This window comes from Embiotoca jacksoni, unplaced genomic scaffold (assembly GCF_022577435.1).
Source record: "Embiotoca jacksoni isolate LCO1_2020_lvr unplaced genomic scaffold, fEmbJac1.0.p SCAF_13, whole genome shotgun sequence".
NCBI lineage: Eukaryota > Metazoa > Chordata > Actinopteri > Embiotocidae > Embiotoca > Embiotoca jacksoni.
In genome coordinates, this window is record NW_027185263.1 from 12,957,766 (window position 1) to 12,982,032 (window position 24,267).

Genomic DNA, 24,267 nt, shown 5'->3' on the forward strand with positions numbered 1-24,267 from the left:
GTTGGAGACTCCTGATTAACTAAGCTTTTGTTATATCCCTGAGAAGTTCTAATGCTTTCTGATTTCTGTCTCAGACAGTGACTGGGGACAGATTGTGTTGCTGATTGTGTTTTATGCCTCCTTTAACTCATTTTGTTAAATACACAACCTTCTCACTTATGTGTGGCGGCTGCAACGACCTTCTTTGGGAATGAGCATTGAACATTGGCAGCTTGTTTCTAATAGCATCAGAAAATGATTGCAGGCCCCAAGTAATGTCCGGCTTTAGCACAAAGACACAGACACAGGCTAGGTGGACGTTTGAATACCTGGCAAACTTCTGATGATAGCTTCAATCCTCAAACTGTTTAATTTAATTCCAGGTTACAAAAGATTCATTGTAAATATTTGGACAAGTATGATTTCTGATTTTCCGAAAGCTACATGAAATCTCAGAACTGAATGTGAGACATTTGTTATATAAAGCGCAAAGTAAACTTTGGCTCTGTGTGAAGAACAAACAGGTGAAAAGTACAATCTGAACTGCAGCTATAAATGTATATATGATATCCGTTATGTATACTGATGTGTAAGAACTCCTCTAAATCAATATCAGCACAGGAGGAAAGGACAATCGCAAAGGAGTTTGGGAGAAAGATGCTTTGGTAACCATGAAAACAAGAGGACCTGAGCAAAGTTAAAAGGCTGCCCAAGCTAGGTGGCACTCTGCCGTGAGGAGAGGACGACAATCAGGTAATGCAGACTCAGCGAGAGTTTGCAAATGTCTGTTTCTGTACTCTGAACATGTAAGTGTGACAGATATGTCAGTAATATTGTCTGATTACACCATACATTTTGGTGTAAATTCTGGGTTGTATTTAGAAACATGAAATTATCAATACTATTGTATGTTCAAGGGCACATAATTGACCTCTTTAAATCTCCAATGTCTATGTCTGTAATCCTGCTCTTTTCTGGCGATATTCCACAAGTATGTTGTTTATCTTTAGAAAAGCAAAACTGTTTTAAAAATCCCTTATTTTTTTTTTACTTTCAGAATTAAACCTCAACATGGACAACACAACAGTGGTAACATTCAAAATGACTGCATATGAGGTGATGGAAAACTACAAACATGGTATGTTTAGTGTCTTCCTCCTGCTATATGTCATTACTATCACTTTAAATTCACTTCTCATCTCTGTTATTCACCAAAACAAGGAGCTGCATTCACCCATGAATGTGTTCACATGTATGTTATCCCTCAATGAAATATACGGCAGCACTGCTTTGTTACCTGCGATAATGGCTGTGCTCATATCCGAGACACACCAAGTGAGTGTGGAGTGGTGTAAGGCTCAAGTCTATTTCCTGCACACATATGCAAGTGCGGAGTTTTGTGTTTTAGCTCTTATGGGATATGATAGATATATTGCCATCTGTTCCCCACTTCATTACCACAGCATCATGTCCAACTCAAAAGTGTGCAAGCTTATTGCATTGGCAGGTCTGTACCCCATGATTGTGTTTGCATCTTTTTACTCACTAACCTTACGGTTGCGTTTCTGTGGAAAAGTCATGCCAAAGTTGTACTGTGTGAACATGGAGCTGGTCAAAAACTCCTGTTCAAAGCTCCAATACATAAGTATTGTGGGACTTGTACTTGTTTTTATTTTGATTGTCCCTCAGTTTGTGATTATTATTTTTTCTTATGTTCAAATTGCAAGAGTATGTAGGAAACTACCAAAGGAATCTCAGAGTAATGCTCTAAAAACATGTATCCCACATTTATTATCTTTGCTGAACTACACTTTCGGTTCCTTTTTTGAAATTATCCAAACTAGATTTAAAATGAGTCATGTGGCCATTGAGACACAGATCCTTCTGTCTTTATACTTTATCGTTATTCCACCAATCGCCAACCCAGTGCTGTATGGACTCGGTACTCAAATAGTACGAGTTTATATACTGAAGCTGTTTATCAAATACAAGATTCTTCTGATGAAGTTACCAAAGTTAAAGACTGCAGCTTAGGTACTATTAGGCATAACAGTAGCAATAAATTTGACAGATTCAGACACTATAATGAGGATGAAAGCCTCTCTTTCTTCTCAGATAATTTAGGACAGTATTTCATTCATTATATCATAATGCTCTTTAAGACGCCGTTACTCTCGCAAGGCTTTTTCCTCTAATCTTTATATTTAACGGCACAGACAATAATAATTATAGATCCTGTAGTGCAAAGCTATAATTAGAACTTTTCACTAAAGCATCTAAAAATGATGTGCTATTGTTGAATTTAATGATCTGAAGTGACTTTATGTGACCTCATATTTATGGAACCAAAAACATCTCTGTTCCAGAAAATACATATGGAAGATATGTGATAGTTACATTTCCTCCTTATCAATAAGACAAAGTGAATATGGATTTTAATAGCTGAATACTGATTTTGGTTTAAATGTATCTGTGTTTGCATATGAAATGCAGCATGCCTGTGTTGTGAAAACTTTCTTCTGATAATCTGGTGGCCTTCAATTAAAGAATCATAATGACAAAAAAAACACATTTTTAGGAGACACATGATGTAAATGGTTAAAGGTACTGGCAAAATATTACAGTAGTTCATTGTTCATTGTCAGCAAGACCCCCATTCGTTTTTCTACATCCCCTCTTAAGTCTTTGTGTGCCCTGCATTTCCCCTCATATAAACACCACAGTGAGGTGGTTTTTAAACCTTTAACAGACACAGACTGTTAAAGATTCATATTAGGTGAGGACTCCCAGATATATATATTATAAAATGTTGGAATCACCAGTTTAGCGCTTTTCGTATCCCAGGTTTAAGTCGTTTCATTGTTTTTTGCACCATATTTGTTGCATTTGTTCACTAGCTGTAATTGTGCTCTGTAATATGGTCACAAACATCATTCAGAGCCGAGTGGAGTGGCATCTGAACTTCAACACACATGTACATTCAGATAAAGAGTTGAAAGAGTGAGGGAAAAGGGAGAAAAGAGAAAACTCACACTATCATATTATTAATAGAGCGTGGCAATAACTATTCATGCAGATTCATTAAATCAACTCGATAACACCAATGTTACATTAAGATGATATACAAGTACTGTACTTAAAGCATTGGAGTGGATTCAAGGAGATTAAAGATTTATTTTACTCTGGAATAATCCCATTCGAGTATAGTGAGTGAAGCCAAAATACTTGAAAGAAGGAATGTATGTGATTGCAGGCAAAAGTACAGATAATTTAGCCCTATGGTTACTTTTTGTTGTTTAAAAAGTCAAGTTAGACCTGAGCATGTAGAGAAGTACTGACAGATGGAGATGAAACTGAATGTTGACTGTAAATGAGGGTATCAGATGGATTAGGATGACTTTAGGTTTTCAATCAAAGACTAAAAAAGGATTATTAACAAGTGCGAGAGACACACTTGAAATGACACAACTGGCAGAGAGGTTAAAACTTGAATAGAGAGTTCACAGAATTTGAAAATTGATCCTCTGTTAGTTTGTATACACAGGCCATGAATTTGTTTAACAACCCTGTGACATAGTTTATATTCACAGTGCGTGCTCTGGGACTCTGCTGTGAACAGATGCTTCAAAAACGGAAAATACAGCAGTCATTCTGGATGATGAGTGTTAATCTGCCTCTTAATCTACTCATTTTAATTAGAATTGAATTTGTTTTAAGAATAGTGTTAATTGTAAAACATAAGATACACATTTTTTTTTTAAGTAATGAGAAAAACTCATTTGAACATGTTAAAGTAATGTTCTTGGAGGCACTTGACTTTATAATAAAATAAAAATACAGTGGTGTAAGCAAGCCTAAATCTATCATACCAACTTCTTAACTGCTAAATTAGATATCAGACAATGGGTAGAGGAACTTCACATATCCCTGTATACATGGAAGTATACTAAATATATTTAGGATGAGTATATTTCAGTGATGTTTTTTTTAACCAGATCGTTCTCACTCTACAAGTGTTATCACATATGAAACCTGTGAGTTCATTGGTAACTAAGACCACATGACGTTTACGCCAGAGAAAATGTAAAGCTGATGTATAAAAGCTGCTGAGCACAGTTTAAAGCAGGTGTGTATGTGTATGGGGGGGAGGGCTGCACACAAAGGGAAAACATATTTCATGTCATCACTGTGAATTAATTTGTGTTAGTATGAAAAATTTCTCTAAAGTGACATCTCTTTATCTGTCTGAATACTATGGAATGGAAGGCTTAAGGTCAGTCTACTTCAGCATTTTCCTCATTTTGTACATAACCATCATTGCTGAGAATGTCGTATTGATTGGAGTGATTTATCGTGAGAAAACCCTGCGTGGGCCCATGTATCTGCTGCTGTGTAATTTGGCTGTGAATGGGTTGTATGGAAGCACTGCCTTGCTGCCTGCAGTACTGGTCAATGTGCTGTCCCACATATATGAGATCTCTTTGTCCTTCTGTCAGACTCAGGTCTATGCTATACACACATATGCCATGACTGAATTCACTATTCTAGCAGTGATGAGTTATGACAGGTATGTTGCCATTTGTTACCCGCTCTCTTATCATGCAATCATGTCACAGAAAGTTGGTAAACTCATTGTTTTCATGTGGCTTTATCCCTTGCTGGCATTTCTAATTGTCTTCATGCTCACTGTTCAGCTGCCGTATTGTGAGAGAACCATAGAAAAGGTGTACTGTTTGAACTACTTACTGGTAAGACTTGCATGTACAAATACATTTATTGTTAACATGGTCGGCCTACTATCTGTAGTTCTATATACAATTCCACAGGTCATCATGATCTTTTATTCATATGCACACATCCTGAAAATATGTGTACTGTCATTCAGTAAATCTAAATTCAAAGCCCTGCGAACTTGCACCCCCCACCTGCTGGCAATCATCAACTACTCTTTTGGGTGTTTTTTTGAAATAGGACAAGGCCGATTTGACAGCAGTCACCTGTCTTACCATACCAGGCTGTTTTTGTCTATGTACTTTCTGATATTTCCACCCCTCCTTAATCCAGTCATCTACGGTTTGAGTATTAAACTCATCAGGGTTCAACTCTTCAGGCTTTTCAGCAGAAAAAGCAGGCAAGTACAAACGATGTAGCCAAGAGGCGTGATGTTAGTGTGCATTCAAAGTGTGTCCTGCATGTTGCTGTGAAGTCTGATGCCTCTGCTAACACATGACATGCACAATCTCCTCTCTCCCCACATTGTTTAATCACATTTGCTCTCTCATTTACTTAAACGAGAGGAGACTAGCCAGTGCTGAGGAAAACATTTAGAGTGCTGAATTCGTGTCATGCCATGTTAAATTCTTGCTGAGTTTCAGTCAGGTTATTTGTTCCTCCCTGAGTCCTGGATCATAAGGCAAGAACGATATAAAGAAATATTTTTTTAATGTTTGTTTGGTTTGCTGAGGTAAATAAGCCACTGAGACTTTGACACACGACTTTAAACATGATTTGTAAAACTGATCTGTAATTTTGTTGAATAGAAAAACTGTAAAAGTGAATAAGGAAATGTTTATGTCCTGCATGCACTGCAAACTCCAGTATAACCACTCCTTATTTTAATATTTGCACTTATGTTTTTGGTCAAAATTAATGGAAATATTTGGGAAATAAAAGAAAATCATTTAAATAATTGAAATCTAACATTTTATGCCTTCTACTTACAGTTTAAACCACAAATGAAACATTTGGTAAAGTGCTTTGAACTTATATATAGCCTCCTTTTTTTTCTTACTTTGGGTGCCACAATGAACTTGAATTAATTTTCTCAAAGGTCTGTTTTTTTTTCTCCTTTCCTGCTATGACTGAAAGCTTGTATATGTCATTTTAAGAGTGTGCAGATAATAGTCTGCAGAAGTTCTAATAAAGCATAAATATTGCAGTCGCTGCTTGAGATTTTCCTTATTGTTCCATTATACTGTTTTATCTCTTATTGTCCTTTTATTATTAGAGATAACGAAGGATGATTAAAAAATGTGATTGAAGAGGTTTATTTGTCAATAATTGCATAGTCAGACTGATGCAATAGCTTCCTTACAGTTGAAATTATTTTTCTTCCACACAAACACTAAAATCAAACAGTTATGTGCCTAGTTATGTGTCTGTTAAGACAATAACAATATAATTACTAAATATTATTTGTTGGTTTTCCAAGATAGTTACTGTCACTAGTCCCTGCTCATACAGGACAAATTATATAACAGAGGAATGGTAATGAAAAGGTCATTTTAGTGCAGGTGTACATTCAATATGTTTGTATTGCAGGACTGCATAAAGTTCTCCTGTTTCACTTGTGTGCATCTGTAACCAGCACTTCTGGAAAGATACAGTTATATTGCTGTTTCACTAAAATTTTCTCAAGTGCTTTTAGAAATATGAGATTTTAGTCCATATTTACACTAAAATAGAGCACTATTTTTCTGTGGAACGTCTTCTGTGTTATCCTTTGGGAACTATAAAATGAATGATGGCGTATATGAATGCCTGTGGCTTCATATACGTTGAGTGGCCTGCGTGTTTGCATATAACTATTATCCTGAGTCAGTCTCTGTCTGATAGGTGTAATATCAGAAATAGGAAACTAAAATGTGTGTTATGAGAAAAGAAAAACATTTAACAGTGGGTCTTATGTGTGCCCATACCATACTTTATTTAATAAAAAAGTAATGTAGCTACAATATGGCACAGGTGTGCAATGTGAGTCAGTTTCAAATGGCAGGGTAATGTGTTTTAGTCTTACAAAGCATGCTTGTACATTAAACACTTAATAAATACAGCTATTCCTCTTTTTACAGTGAACACTTAAAAAAAAATGATTCAATTTTCAGGGGAAATAAGAAGAATTAAAAATACACTGTGGTGCTTGTGTGCGTGTGCGCTTGTGGATGGGCAGGGTTCGCGGTTGGGGGAGGACTGGGGTGGGGGGTGAGGCGTTGCGGGGGGGGGGGGGGGGGGGTATGACACCACTATTCTCCAGACCAAACGCACTTAGAAATACAAAACCGTTTTACAAACAATCAGGTAGACAGCATGCATACAAAAATAGACAACTATTCTGCTCATTCCTTTGTAATTTACAATACTAGTTCATTATTGCCAAGCGTCATATTTTTGTGCCTCTGTTTTGAGGCGTAGCTTGCTTTCCATATCTTCTCTCATCTCTCTTGAAAAAGTACAATGTACATTCACTATCACTGAGGCACAGCACTTGATTTACAATTTGTATAAGTACCCCAAAACATCATGTAGTCACTGTTGTTGTAATGTAATATTAAATATATATATATATATGTATATATATGTTTAACACCCTGTACACTCATAGAACAAACATACCCATGAATCAAACATACATGCATAACAAAATTCTGTGTATGCCCAAAATGCTTCTACTGAGCGGCTGTACACAACTCCAGCATAAAGTTCAAAACGACTCAACAAAAGCGAGGGGGAGGTTGCCATGCATGAGAGTGCTGAATTAAAAAGCTCTCCAACAAATCTCCGACACGGACACAAAGTGCTTTTTTGCCATAAAAACCTGTGAATCTATAAGTTATTTTACCAAACCAGGCATCTTTGTTTTTTGCCTTCTGTCACAGCCCTCATCTTAAAAAGAGAAAATCAGGGAAAAGAGGGACACCAAGTCTTTGTGCTCCTGCACGGTGAGTGATGTTGAATGAGCAATTAAAGGAGAGGAGAGAAAGAGCCGAGCAGGTAGAGGATTGCTTTTTTTGGTGCCTTTTATTTTCAGCAGCGAGATGCTGACAGTGTGAGGCACAAGCAGAGGCGATGCGGTCGAGGTCTCATCAACATACGGATGCTCAACAGGCTAGCCTAAAAAACCCAACGACTGATTTGTGTCTTGAAGAGGGACATTCTGTAAGAAAACAAAATTAGTGATCAGCAAACACAACACGTGTATGGAAAAAAAGAAATGCTGACATATGTTGTACCTTCAATGAGCTATGGAGGACCCGCAGACGGTGGAGCTTGTCGTTTAGCAGGGGGTCATTAACGCGGCGGACAAATGAGCGCTTGTACTCGAGGCGGTTTGCTGATCTGTGGTCAGCAGAGGTGGACAGACTGGTCTGCTCCAGAGCCCGGTACAAATCCACCAGAGAGTCCGACTGCATCCTGCAGTCCCGTCCATGACCTGGGGCGGACAGGAGATCATCACCAAAGACGTTACATTAAACTGACCCCAAGAAGGAGATTTATCCCTTTTTCAGTTCAAAACATAAACCGCAAAAACACTAGGGACTCTTCTAAATGTTCTACATTTTAAGATAAACAAACACACATAAGACATTTAAAATGAAAGAAAACAACTTTAAATTGAATCTCTCACTACACCACCTTATGAAACTGTTTGCAGCTCGCTGCCTCTGCCCACACATCACCACCAATAGTGTCCTGCCAGCTCAGCATGACATGGCAGAAAACTGAAGCCAGCAAGTGCCCAGTGAAAGGAAGTATGGAAAAAATGTGTCTCTTTTCATTGTATGGGCCCTGTGAGAGATAATTCATTATGCCATTATTACTGCAACATCAACATGCAGCAACATTTCACTTTCGTAAATATTAAAGTGGGGAAATGTTATAACAATTTTAGAGAGGACTGCAACTATTGATATTTTCCTTATTAGTTAATCTGCAGATTATTTTATAATCTATCAACTAATTGGTTTGTTACATTTCAGATAAATAGATCCTGCATGCGCACCAGAGACTTCCTGCAACCAAGCACTATGCTAACTTGAATGGGGCAAAAATAATTAAATCATGCTTCTCTTTCTAAATGTTATTAGGCTGAATGGATCAAATTCTGATTATGAAACAAGTCAAATTGCAGAGGGTTGTGATGCTTTTTATTTTATTGATGCACTATTTTACTGCCACAATAGTAACAACATGTTGATGACGTAAGCAACAGTGTTTTTGTAATTGCTGTGACCGGCATAAGAGGGAGACAAAAGTTCAGCACTGCAGGTTTACAACAAGAAAAATCAGCAAATCCTTTTGAGAAGATGGAATCAAAATTAGTTTTTGTTAATTTCATTAAATAATCAATGAATCAACTTATCATTTTAGGTAGTGTAAACTATAACGAGGCATCACATTTTATAAGCGCTTTATTTATAAAGTAGCTAGCTGTCAAATAAATGGCGTAATAAAAGTGCAAAAAGTACAAATGTGAAGTAGCATAAAATGAAAACATTAATTTATATTACAAGCAACTTGAATTGTTACTTAAAATTCCGATAACAAATAAAATTGTAATAAAAATAAGCTAAATTTCCATAATTTTACAAATATTAAAGAAAAATAATCTGTTTTAGTGGAAGAAGCCTCTTTAAGGTCTGCAGTGTTCCCTTTTTTATATTTCCTCCTTCAATCGGTGTTCCTTATCTCTCTTTTTTGCACTACATCAAAGCAATCCCTACAGATAATGACTGTATGGTCTTCTTCAAAATCTCACAAGACGGATATTTCTGTTCTTTTCAACCCGTCATTCTGCGATGCATCTTTTCACAGTGCTATTTTTTTCAGGGAGACACTCAAAGAAGAAATCTGGCCTCAAACCTGCAACACTGGACACAGCTCACGTCATTCTTTACAATCTACCAGGGCTCCTCTGTCTCCTGTTTACACACACTGCCCTCTGTTGGTACGACACTAACACTACACTGAAGTTCTGATCCTGTCGGTTGTCGCTCTGTTTTGTGTTATGGAAGCAGGGTGGTACTTCTGAAGCTTTGGGGCTGTGCTTTGAAATGTGTCGTGCTTTGTTTCCTGCCTGTTTTGTGTCTCTCTCGTCTTTACAGGAGGTGGTTGAGGGAACGAACGGTGGAGCAATAGATAAATGAGGACAAGAAGAGAGGACCCTTAGGCGTGTTTCTTTATCCTGTTCAGAATTCAACATTAACATGGGCTGAAAGGATTCCTCCTTGCTTCACCATCCAAACACTGCTGAGAGGCAGGACGAAGTCTCGATCGGGCGGGAGAGAGAGAACAGGGAGAGAGAATGAGCGTGAGTGTGTGTGTGTGTGTGTGTGTGTGTGTGTGTGTGTGTGTGTGTGTGTGTGTGTGTGTGTGTGTGTGTGTGTGTGTGTGTGCGTGCGTGCGTGCGTGCGTACGTGCGTGCGTGCGTGTGTGTGTGTGTGTGTGTGAGAGAGGAGAAAGAGAGTGGACTGCCAAGATAAATCAGCATCAAATAAGACACTAAATTTCATCTCACTTAGACAACTGCCCTGGAGGTCTTTCGAGGAGCGGCGAATGGGCTGGCTTCAAATCCAATCCAATAAAGCAATAATGGCGAGTGTTCAACCTCTGACATTTGCTAGCTCCGCCTGCCTGTCAGCAGCTTAGATAAAATAACTGATGACAAATAAGCGCACTTGTTTAACACTGTGCAGATGAAAGAGTGATCTGCATATAACACTAACATCAGGACAGTTCAGGAGGATTTCAGTGAAACTGTTAAGTGTTTCTTGATCTTCCTTGTACGCCCCCACCATCCTGTCGGATTAGCTCAAATCGCCCTTCACCAGCACCACTTATCATGTTTGTTTGAATTACGTTTCAACTCCATGTTATTTACACTTATGATTAAATAAAGTAGAAATTGTTAAACCTAATTTTTAAATACAAGACACAGTGATGCTGGAATTGTCCACGGTAACACTTTTCTTCTTTGTTTTCAGTCAGACTTGAGTACCAGCACCAGCTGGACATTTTTAGAGTTTATTTATCACTTCAAACAATCTAGTTTAGTTTCTCTGAGTAGTTTTCACACAGTTTCAAACACAACACGTGTGACTCAGGTTTGTGGGAAGCATGTCGTGTGCTCAACTACTTGCAACTTGCCCTGAAATACACATACGCATAACAGAAAAATCGAACGTCAGCAAATATCTGGCCTATAAAAAAAAAACATGATGTATGCAGTGAGGGGTTTGCAGAAATAATTGTTTTCACGTCAATTTTTCTGGTGGAATTTTTGGGATTAATCACAAAAAAAAATGGCTTCACAACTTTCAACAAGTGTTTGCTTTGCCCAACTAGCAATTCAAAACCTAAAAGACGCTCAATTTACAATGATAAAAAACAGAAAAGGATCTGTGTAGTAATCAGTGAATGTTTAACAGTTTAATTTCTCATTTAATTACATATGTTCTCAAATTTAGCTGTAATTTGTATCTATGCTTTTACTTGTAAATATTCCCGTGAAGAGTCTGACCTGTGTCTCTGGGTCGGTCCAGCTGATAGTGCTGAGGTTCAATGTGATCCGACGCTGCGGCGGTGGCAGCCAGGATGGCGTGGAGCCCGCTGTCCCTGGGTAGTGTGAAGCTGCGAGGTTTCCCTCCTGCCTCTGAATCGATACTGGCCCTGAGGGGCAGAGGCAGGGCTCTGTACTGTTCCTGCAGCAGGCTGCGCTGCGCCGGCAGAGTGGACTGCCTGCGGTACTCCATCGCCAGTTGGTGCCTGTCCTCAGATAGCATGGATTCCTCCACGGGAAACGTCTGAAGGTAGTGCATCCTCGTGTTGCTCTCCATCTGGTCGTGCCACGAGTTTCGGTGGCCGCTCGTCTTCTGCCCGGGGGAAACGCCGTTGTTGCTGCTGCTTTCCTGAGGCTCAGAGTGGAAGTCCTCGTGAGAGGAACGTGACTGGAACGTGTCGGAGGAGGAGAGATGGCCACGTTTGGGTTCCAGGTAGGGACTCACCTAAATACAAGCAGATGGTTTAAAGTAAAAAACAGAAGTGTGCCACTTCGGGTGATATCCACTGTATCTTTTAAACTACAGGTGGACAGACTCACTGAGGACGCCCTTGGAAAGGTATCATAAGGTGGTGGTGGACTGTCTTGTTTGGGCATTGAGGGCATCTCCATGTCCTCATGATCACTCTCACTCCAGTAATCTGTCATAAAGAAACAGACAAGTCATATTAATATTTCTATGGCAGATAGAAATGATCAAAAGAGAACCTTTTCATAATGAGATCAGTTACATGTTGAAATCTGGAACAAATCACACACTTACGCAACTTCCTATCTGAACTGCTGCATCAAGCCAGAAAGATCAAACTGTGATTAAATGCTCTGATGGATGTTGTGTAGCAGCAGTGTCGACGTGGTGGAGGTGTGATGTAGAATCTGCTGTTGATAGTGAGTGTGAAGAGGGATGAATCCAAGATGTGAGAACTTCCTGTTAAGTCTTCTGGAGGTGTTATGGATCTAATTTCGAAACTTATCTCTAAAGGAAGAAGCCCCCTCTTTATAAAACCAGTGACAAAGCTGCTCTCACTCGCCCACCTCTGCAAGGTTTCTGAGTAGGCTCCTCGGAATAGCACAAGGGGTTATTACATTACTTGCTGTCCATTTTCTGATGCCAAAATAGGGAAATAAGTTTGCAGCCCCTAAAATTAGTAGTCCTATTTATATTCAGCAGAAAACAGAGCTGAATCTGGCGTGAAGAGGAACGCCTATGCTGCTGATCTAGAAATAAGATCTATTTATTGAATCCTTTATATCATCTCTTGTTTTTCCAGGTTATTGCATCACCTCACACAAGATGATCCAAGGTTATAATTTAAGATGCTCAATTCCCTGTTCATTCCTGACATTGAAAGTCTACTTGATGCAACTGATTTAAACCTGTAGCTGAAAAAAGTGAGAGCTTATCGACCCGATGGAAAGATTCATAACAAAAAGTCTTCACTTTAAAGTGAGCGTGCAAAACTAAAGAAGCAACATGCATGCTAAAATAGACAAAACTCTGCCTTGTAGTGATCTTAATAGGATATTAAATAGATATTCAGTCATGTACCGGATGTTATATTCATGTGTCAGTCATTATTTAGGTGCTAATAGCCAGATGTCTTGAGTTGGTTTGGTGTTATTTGCAGCATGCCCACGTTGAAGCTGAAGGTGCAGATGCACTGTGATGGAAAATTAATGCTGTCAACCTGTGATAGCAAATTAAAACCTTGCCAAGTTAAGACTGGGCAAAAAAATGAAAAAAAATGTATGCATTCGTTCCAACTTTTTTATATATGATTAATCAATCTTGATGTGCTTAATGTCACCTGCTTTATATAACTGTCGACCGGTAACAGATGAGGAAATGTTTGCAGCACCCTGAACGGAGACGGTGACTAATCTCACCTTGGTCCTGGCGCATTTTCTCCTGCTCGGAGTAGCCTGCCACTGCCATACTGAGCCGACTCAGCCACCTGTGGGAGAAAATAACAGTTGTGACGCACAACGGCTCCACATCCAATAAAACATCCTGCGATGGTGTGTGTGTGTGTTTCTCTGTTTGACCAATCATCTTACATAACTACTGTGTTTTGAAGAGAGTGGGCAGTCCATTAGGTGGGGTGGGGGAGGCAGGTGGGGGGGGGGGGGGTTGATTCAGTTTCTGGACAGTGGGGGGTCTGAATGTGGGACTGGGGGAGTTTGCAACATCATTATTAAAACCATATTGAACTCACCGGGACATGTCGTCTACGTTTTCCGCAGCAAAGTAGAAGGTTTTTATCTTGGGATGGCAAGCCTTGAAAGCACTGAAAGAGAACCAGTTTAATTAAATGTAAGCACCAGAACAAGGACGTACTGTAAAGCACAGATTAACATATCCATATAGACGACTGCCAACATGAAGTGACGTGTGTTTATTTACACAGTAAATCAGACTGACAACACTTTGGCTCATGAGATAAACTGCTTTGCTGATTTTTTGGAGTCCATTCATCACATTAGCATATATGTGCATGCAATCACAACCATCAAGCCAAAACCTAAGACAGATACACAAAGGTATTTTTTAAACCACCCTAAATTCCTGGTATTTAACCCCACAGTGAAGGACAAACTCATCAGCCTCACTGTGTGCAGTAGCAGCGGGTCTTTATTTTAAATGTTGTAAACTGTCCACACTGCCAAGATTTGCAAGAATATTCTTTGGTTTGTTTTAAATTCAAGCTTTAAAAGCATAAAGATGAGACTTTAACCACATTAGACTTTAGTTTTAACAAATATTTCTAAATATTTAGTTTCTTTGGATTTAATTCAACATTCAGGCCATTGTGGTAAAGCAAAGGAAGGTAGGTATGGGCTTTTTTCAGAGTGGTCCAAGCGGTCTGTCCCTTCCCTGAGTAGTGAAATAATTTGTGTCAAGCTGCCATTGTTTGCTTCAGCTGGAAAACACACAACTCCTCGTGTTTGCCAGTTCTCTTTATCATCAAACCTTCCCTTAAAATGTGCCCGTGTTAAACTGCCCGGAGTACAAAGAGCACCACATGGTTGTCTTACAATTAGTTGAAATATCATCACCACATGTCTTGTGTTACAGTCTACTAACTTTGTAGAATACATTACTTTACTTTTTAATAATACCTCCACTATAATCAATATAACTGCTGATTCAGCTTTTTTATTCATAATTTCAGTTTGAATTACTATCCTTCACAAAACTGCATCTGTTGTCCTCCTGTCAGAATACTAAAATGCTGGTTGTTGTGAGTCAGTCATCCTCTCCCATGTTTTTTTCATGGTCAGTCCTCTAAATTGTTCAGTATATAGTTATTTGCAAAAGTTTGTGCAAATTATATATTTTGTTGAAGTAAATACAAACCCTACAGCAAACATGCATACAAAATGTGCCATTTTTTCCCTGCCAAGAATCAATTTGCATAAGCTTACGTCTGCATTGATAATACATTTATGGGATCGTGTGTTAATATGCAACATGAACTCTCTTCTGGTAGCTTTATAAATTATATTCTACAAATAAATCACTAGTTTTGTCTGATTTTGAGGCAAAATCAAATCTAAGAAGCTTTAATCTTAATGTTCCCATGAAAATTGGTACTCACAACTTCCTTCTGCATTCATTGGCACGATCAATCTTGAACTCTGGGAGACTGACAAAGCCCTCTGCCTTCTCATCCTGTGAGAAGCAAAGGCAGAGAAATGATTTTACACATAATGGTTAAAGTCTTGATTGTGCCAATTTTCTCTTTTATGGACAATATCATATTTACCTCCTCATTCATGTACCAGTACAGGCATGTGTCCTTCAGGATGAACCAGTACTTCTTCCACTTCTGTGAGAAATAGGTTTTAGCATCCTTCTTTTTCCATAGCCAGCCCTGACAGTCGCCCTGACCTAAGTCCCTGCAGGAAATCCGCCGCTTGCTGATTGAAGACATCGGACTTCCAGCTGCAGGCATCAGCAGGGGATCACAACAGAGTAAGAGGTCAGAAAACACTCCTCGAGAAACACCTGCTCATGTTTGGGTTTGAATACACGTGAGCACTCAAGTGAAGCCCCCCCCCCCCCCCCCCCCCAAAAAAAAAAAACAAAAAAAACAACAATTCCTGACCTTTACTCTTCTTCTTTGACCTTGACAGCAGTGAGGATCGTTCAAACACCTGCAAATAAAAAACAAAACAAAAAAAGGATGTCAATATGCAGAAGATCCCTTTGCTGAAACATGATCCTACTTTTCACAGCTGTGAGGTACTGACATGATACAGGGATGCAGAGTCAGAGCTGGACGTGGACAGGGACACTTCCATCTGCAGGGCAGGGACGAGTGTGTAATGGGTGGGGCTGCTCCCTTGCTCAGTCTTCCTCCTGTTCTGACTCAGGCTGCGTCCCAAAAGGAAGTCCTCCCCCAGGGTTTTATCTTCACTGACAAAACGCAGTAGGGAATTCTCTGCAGGGACGCAACAAAGGCAAACTCAGTACTGGACACACTTCAGGAAATTTTACTTTAAAAAATACATAATAAATGCTTTGTGCACCATTTTAGTAACCTAAATCCTAATTACCTTTAACCACATATTTGTTGTTACAAAACTTTATGTCACAACACTAATCAAACTATTTACTGACCAGTCAGTTGGATGTGATAAGTGAAGGCTGACATTTCAAAAGATCTCCGCAATAATATATGAAAGGCATTAAAACATCTACAAAAGGAGGCCACTGTCAGGCAGGAAGCTCTCAAAACTTCCAGATACTGTCTCTAGCAGATAAATATAGCACCATCACTTTTGTCTGAAAAGCCCAAAGGAGCAACGTATCAACCACCTTCCCTAGAGGAAACAAACACATCACTCAAATCTTTCTTTGAGACTGAAATAAAGCAATTCAGTCTCCTCCCACTCCATTTACCACCTAGCTCAATAGTCACCAACAGAATGTGAAAATCTCAGGAAAAATATATTTATACAGTTGCCAAAGCAACAGTGTACTTTTTATATCCAAACAGAGAGAAGCAGAGAGAGAGAGAGAGAGAGAGAGAGAGAGAGAGAGAGAGAGAGAGAGAGAAAGTGGGAGAGAGAGAGAGGGATGAAGGGAGATAAAGGAGCAATGATAGATGATGAACATATGGAGGAGATAGAGGCAGGAACTGATATCCAGCATGTTATCAGTTCTGACAGGCCAGCTCATCCTTCTACTGTTTGGCTCGGAGATCTGAGAGGGTGAGGATATTATGAGATATCCACCCACTCACCTCTGCTCCCTCTGTCCCTCTCTCCCTCTCTCTGCCTCCCTTTCTTTTCCTCTCTTTCCCACTGCCTCCCACTCACCTCTCCTGCTCTCTCTCTTCAGCTTGCCCAGGTCTTCGTTGTCTCCCACCCAGTTGTATTCCACTGGCATGGAGATGGGCCTGAGCCTGCCTGGAGCAAGGAGGCACAGGGAACGTCAATATTACACAGCTGCCCACACACACACACGCACGCACGCAGGCGCACGCACACACACAATCAAATAGCTGCAGAAGTCTCAAAAACACCTTGAAAACAGATGTCACATTTTGCAGCGAGTCCTCACATGAAGCTGAGGTCTTACCATAGGTGGGGGTGCTCCCCCTGCGCACTGATGACACCTCCTGGTTCTGGTCGTACTCGTAACAGTACAGTATAGCATCCTCCTCCACCAGAGGAAACCGCTGCCGACACTCCTGGTCCAGGTAGGAGTTCGGTGACTCAGATCCCTCGGCCACTTGGACCTCCGACTGAGCATCGTCGTCGGGCAGGTTTCCCTTGTCGTCTCTTTGGTAGCAGAAAGGAATTTTAATGTCAGTGAAAGTTTGGACTAACACCAGAGAAACGAAGAAGCAGTAACACCATCAAAATGTACTGAAGGGTGAAAAAATTGTCCGCATGGAAACAGCCATAAACTGTCTTTAGTTTAAAAGTTAGTTTTTAGTCAACATAACCAATAGTGAGTTAATCCATCACTCAGTCTTCTCTCCTACTGTTCCCATTAGAGATGTACATTTTTCTGCAAAAGGCAGTGTATATGGTGTATGGGTATTGACTCAAACAAAGAGCAGTATCCAAGTTCAGGGTGAAGAGGTAACATGTCTCCCAGTCCTCTGCTGTGACTCACTCGTATCAGGATCATTTTCGACATCTGTGAAGCTCTCTGACACAGAGCAATAATCAGGCTGGCTCAATTCATTGTCAACTTTGGTCTTCTAATGGGATTTGTTCAAAATAAAAATAAAAATTGAGATTCACGAAGTTAAGTTTTAGTTTCATTCATTTACTTTAAAGTCAATTAAAAATGTACATTACAACAAGGCAGTGAGTCTACAGCCATGCTAAAGCACCGCAGTGCCTCGAGCTCAATGACTGCTAACGTGCACAATGACAAGGCTAACATACTGATGTTTACCATGCTCACCAACTCAGTTTTATTAAGTTTGTAGAAGCAAAGAGGACAGCTAAGACTTATATAAGAGAATGCCTCTAATTTTGCGGATATTTAGTCAAACTCAAGTTTTGTCAGTGCTGCAGACAAAACACTGGGGATCTCTAAAGTCAGTAAGATTCATCTTGAGGGGACACAAAATGCTTTGTTACATTTTCTTGGCAACACACCCAGTAACTCTTGAGATATTTCAGACTGCACCAAAGTGATGGATCAACTGGAGAAGTTGAGGTTGACAGACAATATTCATCTAAATGCATTGTGTGCATCCATGAGGTCTGACAAACATGGTGAATGTATTTCTATCATCATAAAACACCTGTAAAGCCATTTATTACATTTTCTTTAATGTCATGTGTGATTGCTATTATAGCTGTTCCCTTTTTCATTTTCCCTTTGTAGGTGTCTTGCTACACTTTGTCCCTCAGTGGTATAACATTAACTGGTGGAAGGAATGTGTATTGAGTTGTATGTTCTCTTGCATACGTGTCCTTGTGCACATGAATGATACAAATAACACATGCATTGAAAGCATTGCTCCATAAGGCTGTTAACGGTCAAAAACTCAACAGGGTGCCTTTATTAAACCAAACACTGTCAACTTTTGTGTGTTTGACGTGTGCTTATGTTCACCTGGGGGTGTACGGCTCTGCCGGAGGAGGGGGGATGTAGAGGTCCTGCAGGGCGCAGCTACTCCTCCTTGATGGAGTGCTTAAAGTGCTGGTGGGTGTAGCGACACTGCTGCTGGGGCTCTGAGGGAAGATTGGCTGTGTGTGAGTGAGAGTGTGTGTGTATGTGCGAGGATGTGTGAAAGACAGAGAGACAGGCGGACAGAGAAAGAGAGAGAAGGAGGGAGGGAGGGAGAGCAACAGTTACAGGGATTGACACAATGAAAATTTGGAGTTCACAGCACTTCAGTCAGTTGGGGACCGTTCGTTCCGTTCAGACGGAGGCGCTGAGCATGTCAACCGTGAAATGAGCAGTGTACTGTACATTTCTGATGCTCCAGTTCTAACTGGTGCACAGGCGAAGACAGGTCCAGTCATCCCTCCCACTGAGATCAAGGAAAATCTGGTCACAGCCTACATTGTCTGTTAAACACAGATTGGTCCTTGTTTAGGATTTATTTTTTAAAATATAACTAATGTATTTACTATTTGTGTCAAAAGGAGGAACTGAAATGTCATCAACTTAACTTGAATATTCAGAGATGTAATCCAATCACAAGATGAATGTTTTCAGTGATAAAATACAGAATACTAATCGGTCATTGCTCAGACGATGCTAATATGCTGCATAACTCACAGCTGACCAATATCAGAGAGGCATGATTGGGTGCTCTTGTGTTAGTCAGAGTTACTGCAGGGCCTCTACAGCACAATGATCTATTCAACAACTCAAAAGACTATGTTGACATTCTGTAATTTTAGTCTCATCTCAGATCAGAAAACATTACAGTTTCCACGTTCTGCTTTTACCTTTCCTGTCCGTAAAAATGCCAGCAGGAGAGCAAAATTGGGTTTAGGTGGAGGAGAAGAATGTGAGGAAGTGAAGGAGGCTGAACAGGACTGCGCTGCAGGGTCTCAGGGGGAGTGGAGTGAAAACATTTTCTCTGGAATAGGACTCAAAGAGATGCTGGACTACTTTATTACACATCACTCTCATTTCCACCCATTCTGGCTCAGCACCACCATCCAAATCGTGTAATTGCTTTGGCTGAAGTAGGACAACAGATGCCACTTAGGGCTGACATGTTAACATGCGAATGAATGATGAAACCCTTCAAGTATTTAGCATGTAATAATTGGTAGGCTTAGTGTTACTGTTGCAAGTTGTGGTGCAAAAAGGAGGCGGACATGGTAAAAGCAATTATACCAGTGCAATACAGTGCAATCCTCATTTCTCTGAACATTATGAGTTTTACTGAGCTAATGCTTGTTTCTGGGAATTTTAGATTGTATTCTATTGTAAAATCCTATCTTCTGCTTATTTCATACTTTGGTCATTTGTGGGCATTATTGTGGCATTTAGAGTCAGGAGCCTGTGCCGTCTTATTTTCAGCGCGATTAAGGACAGGGGTACAGCGATAAAGACATACAATTAACATAAATATTCACAGGGAAACAGGGATGAACCAACACATTTATCTGTGGAACACCAAAGCAGCCATCATACCTGCAGAGCTAATGGTTTCCATCTCATGTTCTTGAGCAGAGCAGGGGTTGATGTGAGCGTGCTCTGTGGGCGTTTCTTCAGCGTCAGGGTGACGCCTGCAGGGTCCCCACGCAACAAGTTCACCAGGTTCTTCAGCTGCCAGCCCACCTAGCAAACATGAACAGCATGAGAACCGTCTCCTCAACATACACTCATCTCAGTGACTCAAACTGAAGGAATAATAGGCTCATATTTCAATCTGGACATCCAGTTAGTGACTAGCACAGAGCCTAACTTCTTAATACTTGGATGTTTGTATTTTCACACACAGCTTGGATGACTTCTCTTCATATCTAACTTTGCTGAAGTTCAGTTTGCAAGGCAGTCCTTTTATTGAAGGTGCTGTTGTATTCGTTATTCTAATGAGACACATGTATCCTGATGGGTGAGGAGCCTGAAGCCTCTGAGCTTCATGCTGATGAGGATGTTAAATACAAAGTTGGATGCCAAAGGGCATCTTGTTCACCTCCTGTCATGTTGTGGTAAGGCCTGATGTTGTGTGCTGTGAACAGCTGCATGCCTTGTAAATAGTCTTTAACCCAGTTTTAATGCTATTTGGCACAAAAAATATCTCGCCCAGAGAAACACGGTCTGCTGCTGAACCAAATATGCCAGGTCCAGTTTGGGGGGAGAAAAATCCTCTCCTGCTTGGCTGACTGCACTGATTTTCACTACATCATGTATATTCCAGGCAGGCCGGATAATCAGGGCATTTTTCAAGCTCTGACCTGGCAATCACTTTGTTCCTTTCCAACTAATTTTTCACCTTGACAGCCACTACACAGAAATATTTCACACAGAGTGCATTAAAGTGACACACAGACTGAAACAGACACTTGCAGTGTCCAGAGTTTTCTTTATTCTATGATAAAAAATAATAATAATAAAAAAAAGTGTTTCTGTCTTCTGTGTCTGGCCAGAAAATTTGTTTATTTAAAGCAGTAAACACTGATTTTCAGCTCTTTTTTTTTTTATCAGCTATCTTTTGTTAAATTTCTTAGTAAAGAAATTGTCTGCTTTAAAGTGTTTCTTACAAAACATCGAGTCACTGTTGTTTCTCTTTTAGTTTCATCTCCCTGAAGAACTCTGGTTAAACTATTTAGTGTTCAAACATACCGTTCTGCGTTTGAAGCTTTCCTCATTTATTGGCCACAAGAAATTAACTCTATCATTGCTGCCTGGAGTTATTTATTTATGACAGACTGAATAATCCTGTGTTCAAATAAGATCCAAATTAGTTTATTCTTGTCTTAGTCTGCATGTGTTTTCTCAGTCAATCTTGAGGCAGCTTTTTTTTATTAGAGGACTTTATCTTCATTAATTGCCTTTGGTTGATGTAACTGCTTTGCCACAGCAGCCATTTCTACATCTGCCGCCGATAGAAAAGGATGCTCAAATCCAGTGAACTTTGTCTCAGTGCTGGACCACTCCCTGCTGCCTTAATTATAAACTATTTCAAGCATGTCTTCTGTCCTTGATGGTGTTTTTTAAATCCTTGAGGTTGATTACACTTTCTATTCGACCCGAAGACTTTTTTATCCTCTTATTTTACTTTTAGGACCTTTTTCACAGCTTCTTCTTCTTCCTGGTTTATCTTCTCGTGGGAAAAGATGGTGGCAGGAAACTGGGCCACCACAAGACACATCTAGCTCAGTGCAGCTTCTCCAAAGGTTTCCCCGAAGGGATGTTTCACGAACAATCAACCATCATCAACTTGCTCTAAATTATGGGTCACACTAAATTAAATGTATTAGCAGTATTTAAGCCGGTTACAGCAGTCTCCACGTGTGACAGAGCAGTTTTGGATCAGCAGACATGTCAAGTGTGTTTACATATTGCCATCGCCTATTTAAGTTGTCAAACTCACTCAGCTCCTGCTCACTCAGCAAAGAAGCCGCATCAGGACATCTTTCATTCATCGCTACATCTCCAGCATTCGTCTGACAACACCTGTGTCCCAGTTCCATAAACAGTAAATACAACATAATAATCTTAATTTTCACTGCTTACCACAAATAAACTTACTTTACATTTTTGTACCAACACTTAACAAGAACCAAGTGTCAATCAACCTGCAACATTCAGAAGCTGCTGCAAATCAAACTGTAAAAACACTGCTGTAATTTATCACATAAATCAAGGCATTTCAGTACTTTGCATTGATAGCCTACTGGACCACCATTGACACTGTTAATTGTACCATGACAGGCTAAAATATCTGTTTGGATACACTATATATATTATAGTATAGCTATAATATATATTTCTTTTGGTTCTCCATGAGGGGGCTGCACCGTCACCTCCATGTTCTCACTTTTTGCAGCCTTTAAACTGTGTCTGCATCAGTGAAATGAAGGAGTCTTGACTCCCAAATCAACTCTGTGTTCACAATTCTTCTCTATTAAAATGGATGCATTTAGTGGGATAAGTTGACAGACTGAAATGAAGCTGACCTGAGCTGTGTAATTAGCGTACGTCTTGCTGTTGCACACACAAGATGCAATTATTTTAAACAAAAGAGTGCTATATATAAATTCTGCACCACAAGAAGTTTTCCTTTTCATTTCCACAGAATGTACATGATGCTTTGTGCACCTCAGCCACAGGCACTTTGCAAGGCTGTGTCTCACTGGCAAAAACCAAATGAAAGGACAATTAAATTGGGTGATTGGTGCTCAGGTAGAAGCTGGGCACAGCTTTATTAAAATAAGAAGAGAGGATAGTAACATCTCCAGTCTAAGCACAGCGAAAGAACTTTACTTCCTGTCGTTCTGTTTTCCTGTTTTGCTTCTTCTGCCGTCTTCTTTACTACGGAAGGATGCTACTGTAAGCGTCTGATTTTGAACACAAAATATCGGACAGGTGTTAATTAATAAGAAAAATACATCTGTGCCATGGGTGTCCAGGAGCTAAAACAGAAGTCACATCGAAAACATAGATTTTATAGCAGAAATCTTTTTAAAGTAGGAACCTCTTCATGTGACAGATCATGTAACTGACTCTGTGGTGGGAAAAGTAACATATCCATCTGGTACACATATCCAAGTCCTCAAAAAATGCCTCCAAGAGATGCTACAGCAGCCAGCAGCTTAGACAGGAACAGCAATGCTGCAACGTGCCGGCAGTGAACTATAGATGTGCACAAAGGAATGTGTATTAAAAGGGACCGTACACATTCACACCATGCAAACAATCTGTGGCAGGGATTGCTGTGTGTACAAAACATGTATGTAGGAATTAAACAGACATTTGCATAAACAATTTGAAAATGCAAATGAAAAATACACGTGAAAATCATATGCAAATTCAAACAGAGAACATAAGAAACATGAAACGAGCCAGAGAAGAAAAAAAAAACCAGTCATACCACTGTCTGATGATTGACCTGAATGACTTCATCTCCTGCATGGATTTTCTTACAGCGGTCAGCCAGAGACTGATGGAGACACACAGATCACCGTCATACAACTGTAAGTGGCACAAGTCACTGAACAAATTACACTTCAAGTGAATGAACAGTGAGGTGAAGATCTACACAAAGAGGTATCTACTTACTCCTTCTGTCGTCCCGGTGATTACATGCAAGCCATCATATGTTGATTTGATATACATGCCCTGTGGGGATATCACAGTAAATGAAATGGTTAGATTTGAAAGCAAACGCTCACATTAAGCACATGAACTCAGTGCCCCTCTGCTCAGCCACACAGTCATTTGCAGAACAGACCAGGGTCATTGCTTATTTGCAAATCGTCATTTGTTGCAAATCACTGACAAATGTAAAAGCATTTGTTTTAATCTGCTTGCAGAGATCTGGATTTATCTCAATTATCTTTTAGCAGAAAAAACCCCAATATATATATATATATTTTTTGATGTTGAGATCGGATTTACATCAGATGAATTCTTAAATACCTACAGGAAAGTGCTAAAATATAACATGGCTTTACTTTTTTTTAATGTACCTGATATAGTCTGAATCTGTAGTGAGTCCCACTCAAGGACACCTCCAAGCAGATTAAATCAAAAATGGAGGATTATTTATCTGCAAATACTGTTGGTCTGTTGCAAAAAAAAAAATCTCTAAAAGGGGTCTAAAGTGCATTACAAACATACACTCACAATCAGACTCACACACAGAAATGCATGAATACACACAGATAACTATGTGTCACACACACAGTCACACGCACAGATACATGGAAGCAGCATGCCAGTTTTCAAGATAAGTGGAGAAGGTTTATTTTTAGGCCACTTGGCCCACTGTTGTGTTCAGGTTTCATTG

At 39.8% G+C, this 24,267-nt stretch overlaps 3 protein-coding genes across 6 annotated transcripts in view; 2 read left to right on the forward strand and 1 right to left on the reverse strand.

The window, feature by feature from the left end:
- Positions 1-1,050: 1,050 nt before the first annotated feature.
- On the forward strand, positions 1,051-2,013 carry LOC138196013 (olfactory receptor 52D1-like). Its single transcript, XM_069145671.1, has one exon. It carries the CDS (start codon positions 1,051-1,053, stop codon positions 2,011-2,013), a length of 963 nt encoding a protein of 320 aa, XP_069001772.1.
- A 2,174-nt stretch (positions 2,014-4,187) lies between these two features.
- On the forward strand, positions 4,188-5,129 carry LOC138196014 (olfactory receptor 52Z1P-like). Its single transcript, XM_069145672.1, has one exon. The coding sequence runs from the start codon at positions 4,188-4,190 to the stop codon at positions 5,127-5,129; it is 942 nt and encodes a 313-aa protein (XP_069001773.1).
- Positions 5,130-6,661: 1,532 nt separating this feature from the next.
- The window catches only part of LOC138196535 (connector enhancer of kinase suppressor of ras 2-like), a 29,805-nt gene continuing 12,199 nt past the window's right edge, over positions 6,662-24,267 (reverse strand). For 2 of the 4 annotated variants that reach the window (XM_069146660.1, XM_069146658.1), the window contains exons 7-22: positions 23,538-23,597; positions 23,350-23,418; positions 19,944-20,090; positions 18,402-18,535; positions 16,902-17,104; positions 16,640-16,729; positions 15,569-15,759; positions 15,424-15,472; positions 15,082-15,260; positions 14,914-14,987; positions 13,531-13,602; positions 13,202-13,269; positions 11,855-11,955; positions 11,276-11,759; positions 7,989-8,188; positions 6,662-7,912 (exon numbers count right to left, since the gene is read on the reverse strand). In XM_069146660.1, the coding sequence (XP_069002761.1) occupies positions 7,865-7,912; positions 7,989-8,188; positions 11,276-11,759; positions 11,855-11,955; positions 13,202-13,269; positions 13,531-13,602; positions 14,914-14,987; positions 15,082-15,260; positions 15,424-15,472; positions 15,569-15,759; positions 16,640-16,729; positions 16,902-17,104; positions 18,402-18,535; positions 19,944-20,090; positions 23,350-23,418; positions 23,538-23,597 (2,169 nt within the window). In that variant the 3' untranslated portion in view covers positions 6,662-7,864. The remainder of the gene's footprint in view (positions 7,913-7,988; positions 8,189-11,275; positions 11,760-11,854; positions 11,956-13,201; positions 13,270-13,530; positions 13,603-14,913; positions 14,988-15,081; positions 15,261-15,423; positions 15,473-15,568; positions 15,760-16,639; positions 16,730-16,901; positions 17,105-18,401; positions 18,536-19,943; positions 20,091-23,349; positions 23,419-23,537; positions 23,598-24,267) is intronic. The other 2 variants (XM_069146659.1, XM_069146661.1) reach the window with 1 other exon arrangement.

Bases quoted from the DNA above. Each gene is read 5' to 3' on its own strand.
- LOC138196013 (XM_069145671.1), top strand. From the start codon at position 1,051: ATGGACAACACAACAGTGGTAACATTCAAAATGACTGCATATGAGGTG.
- LOC138196014 (XM_069145672.1), top strand. From the start codon at position 4,188: ATGAAAAATTTCTCTAAAGTGACATCTCTTTATCTGTCTGAATACTAT.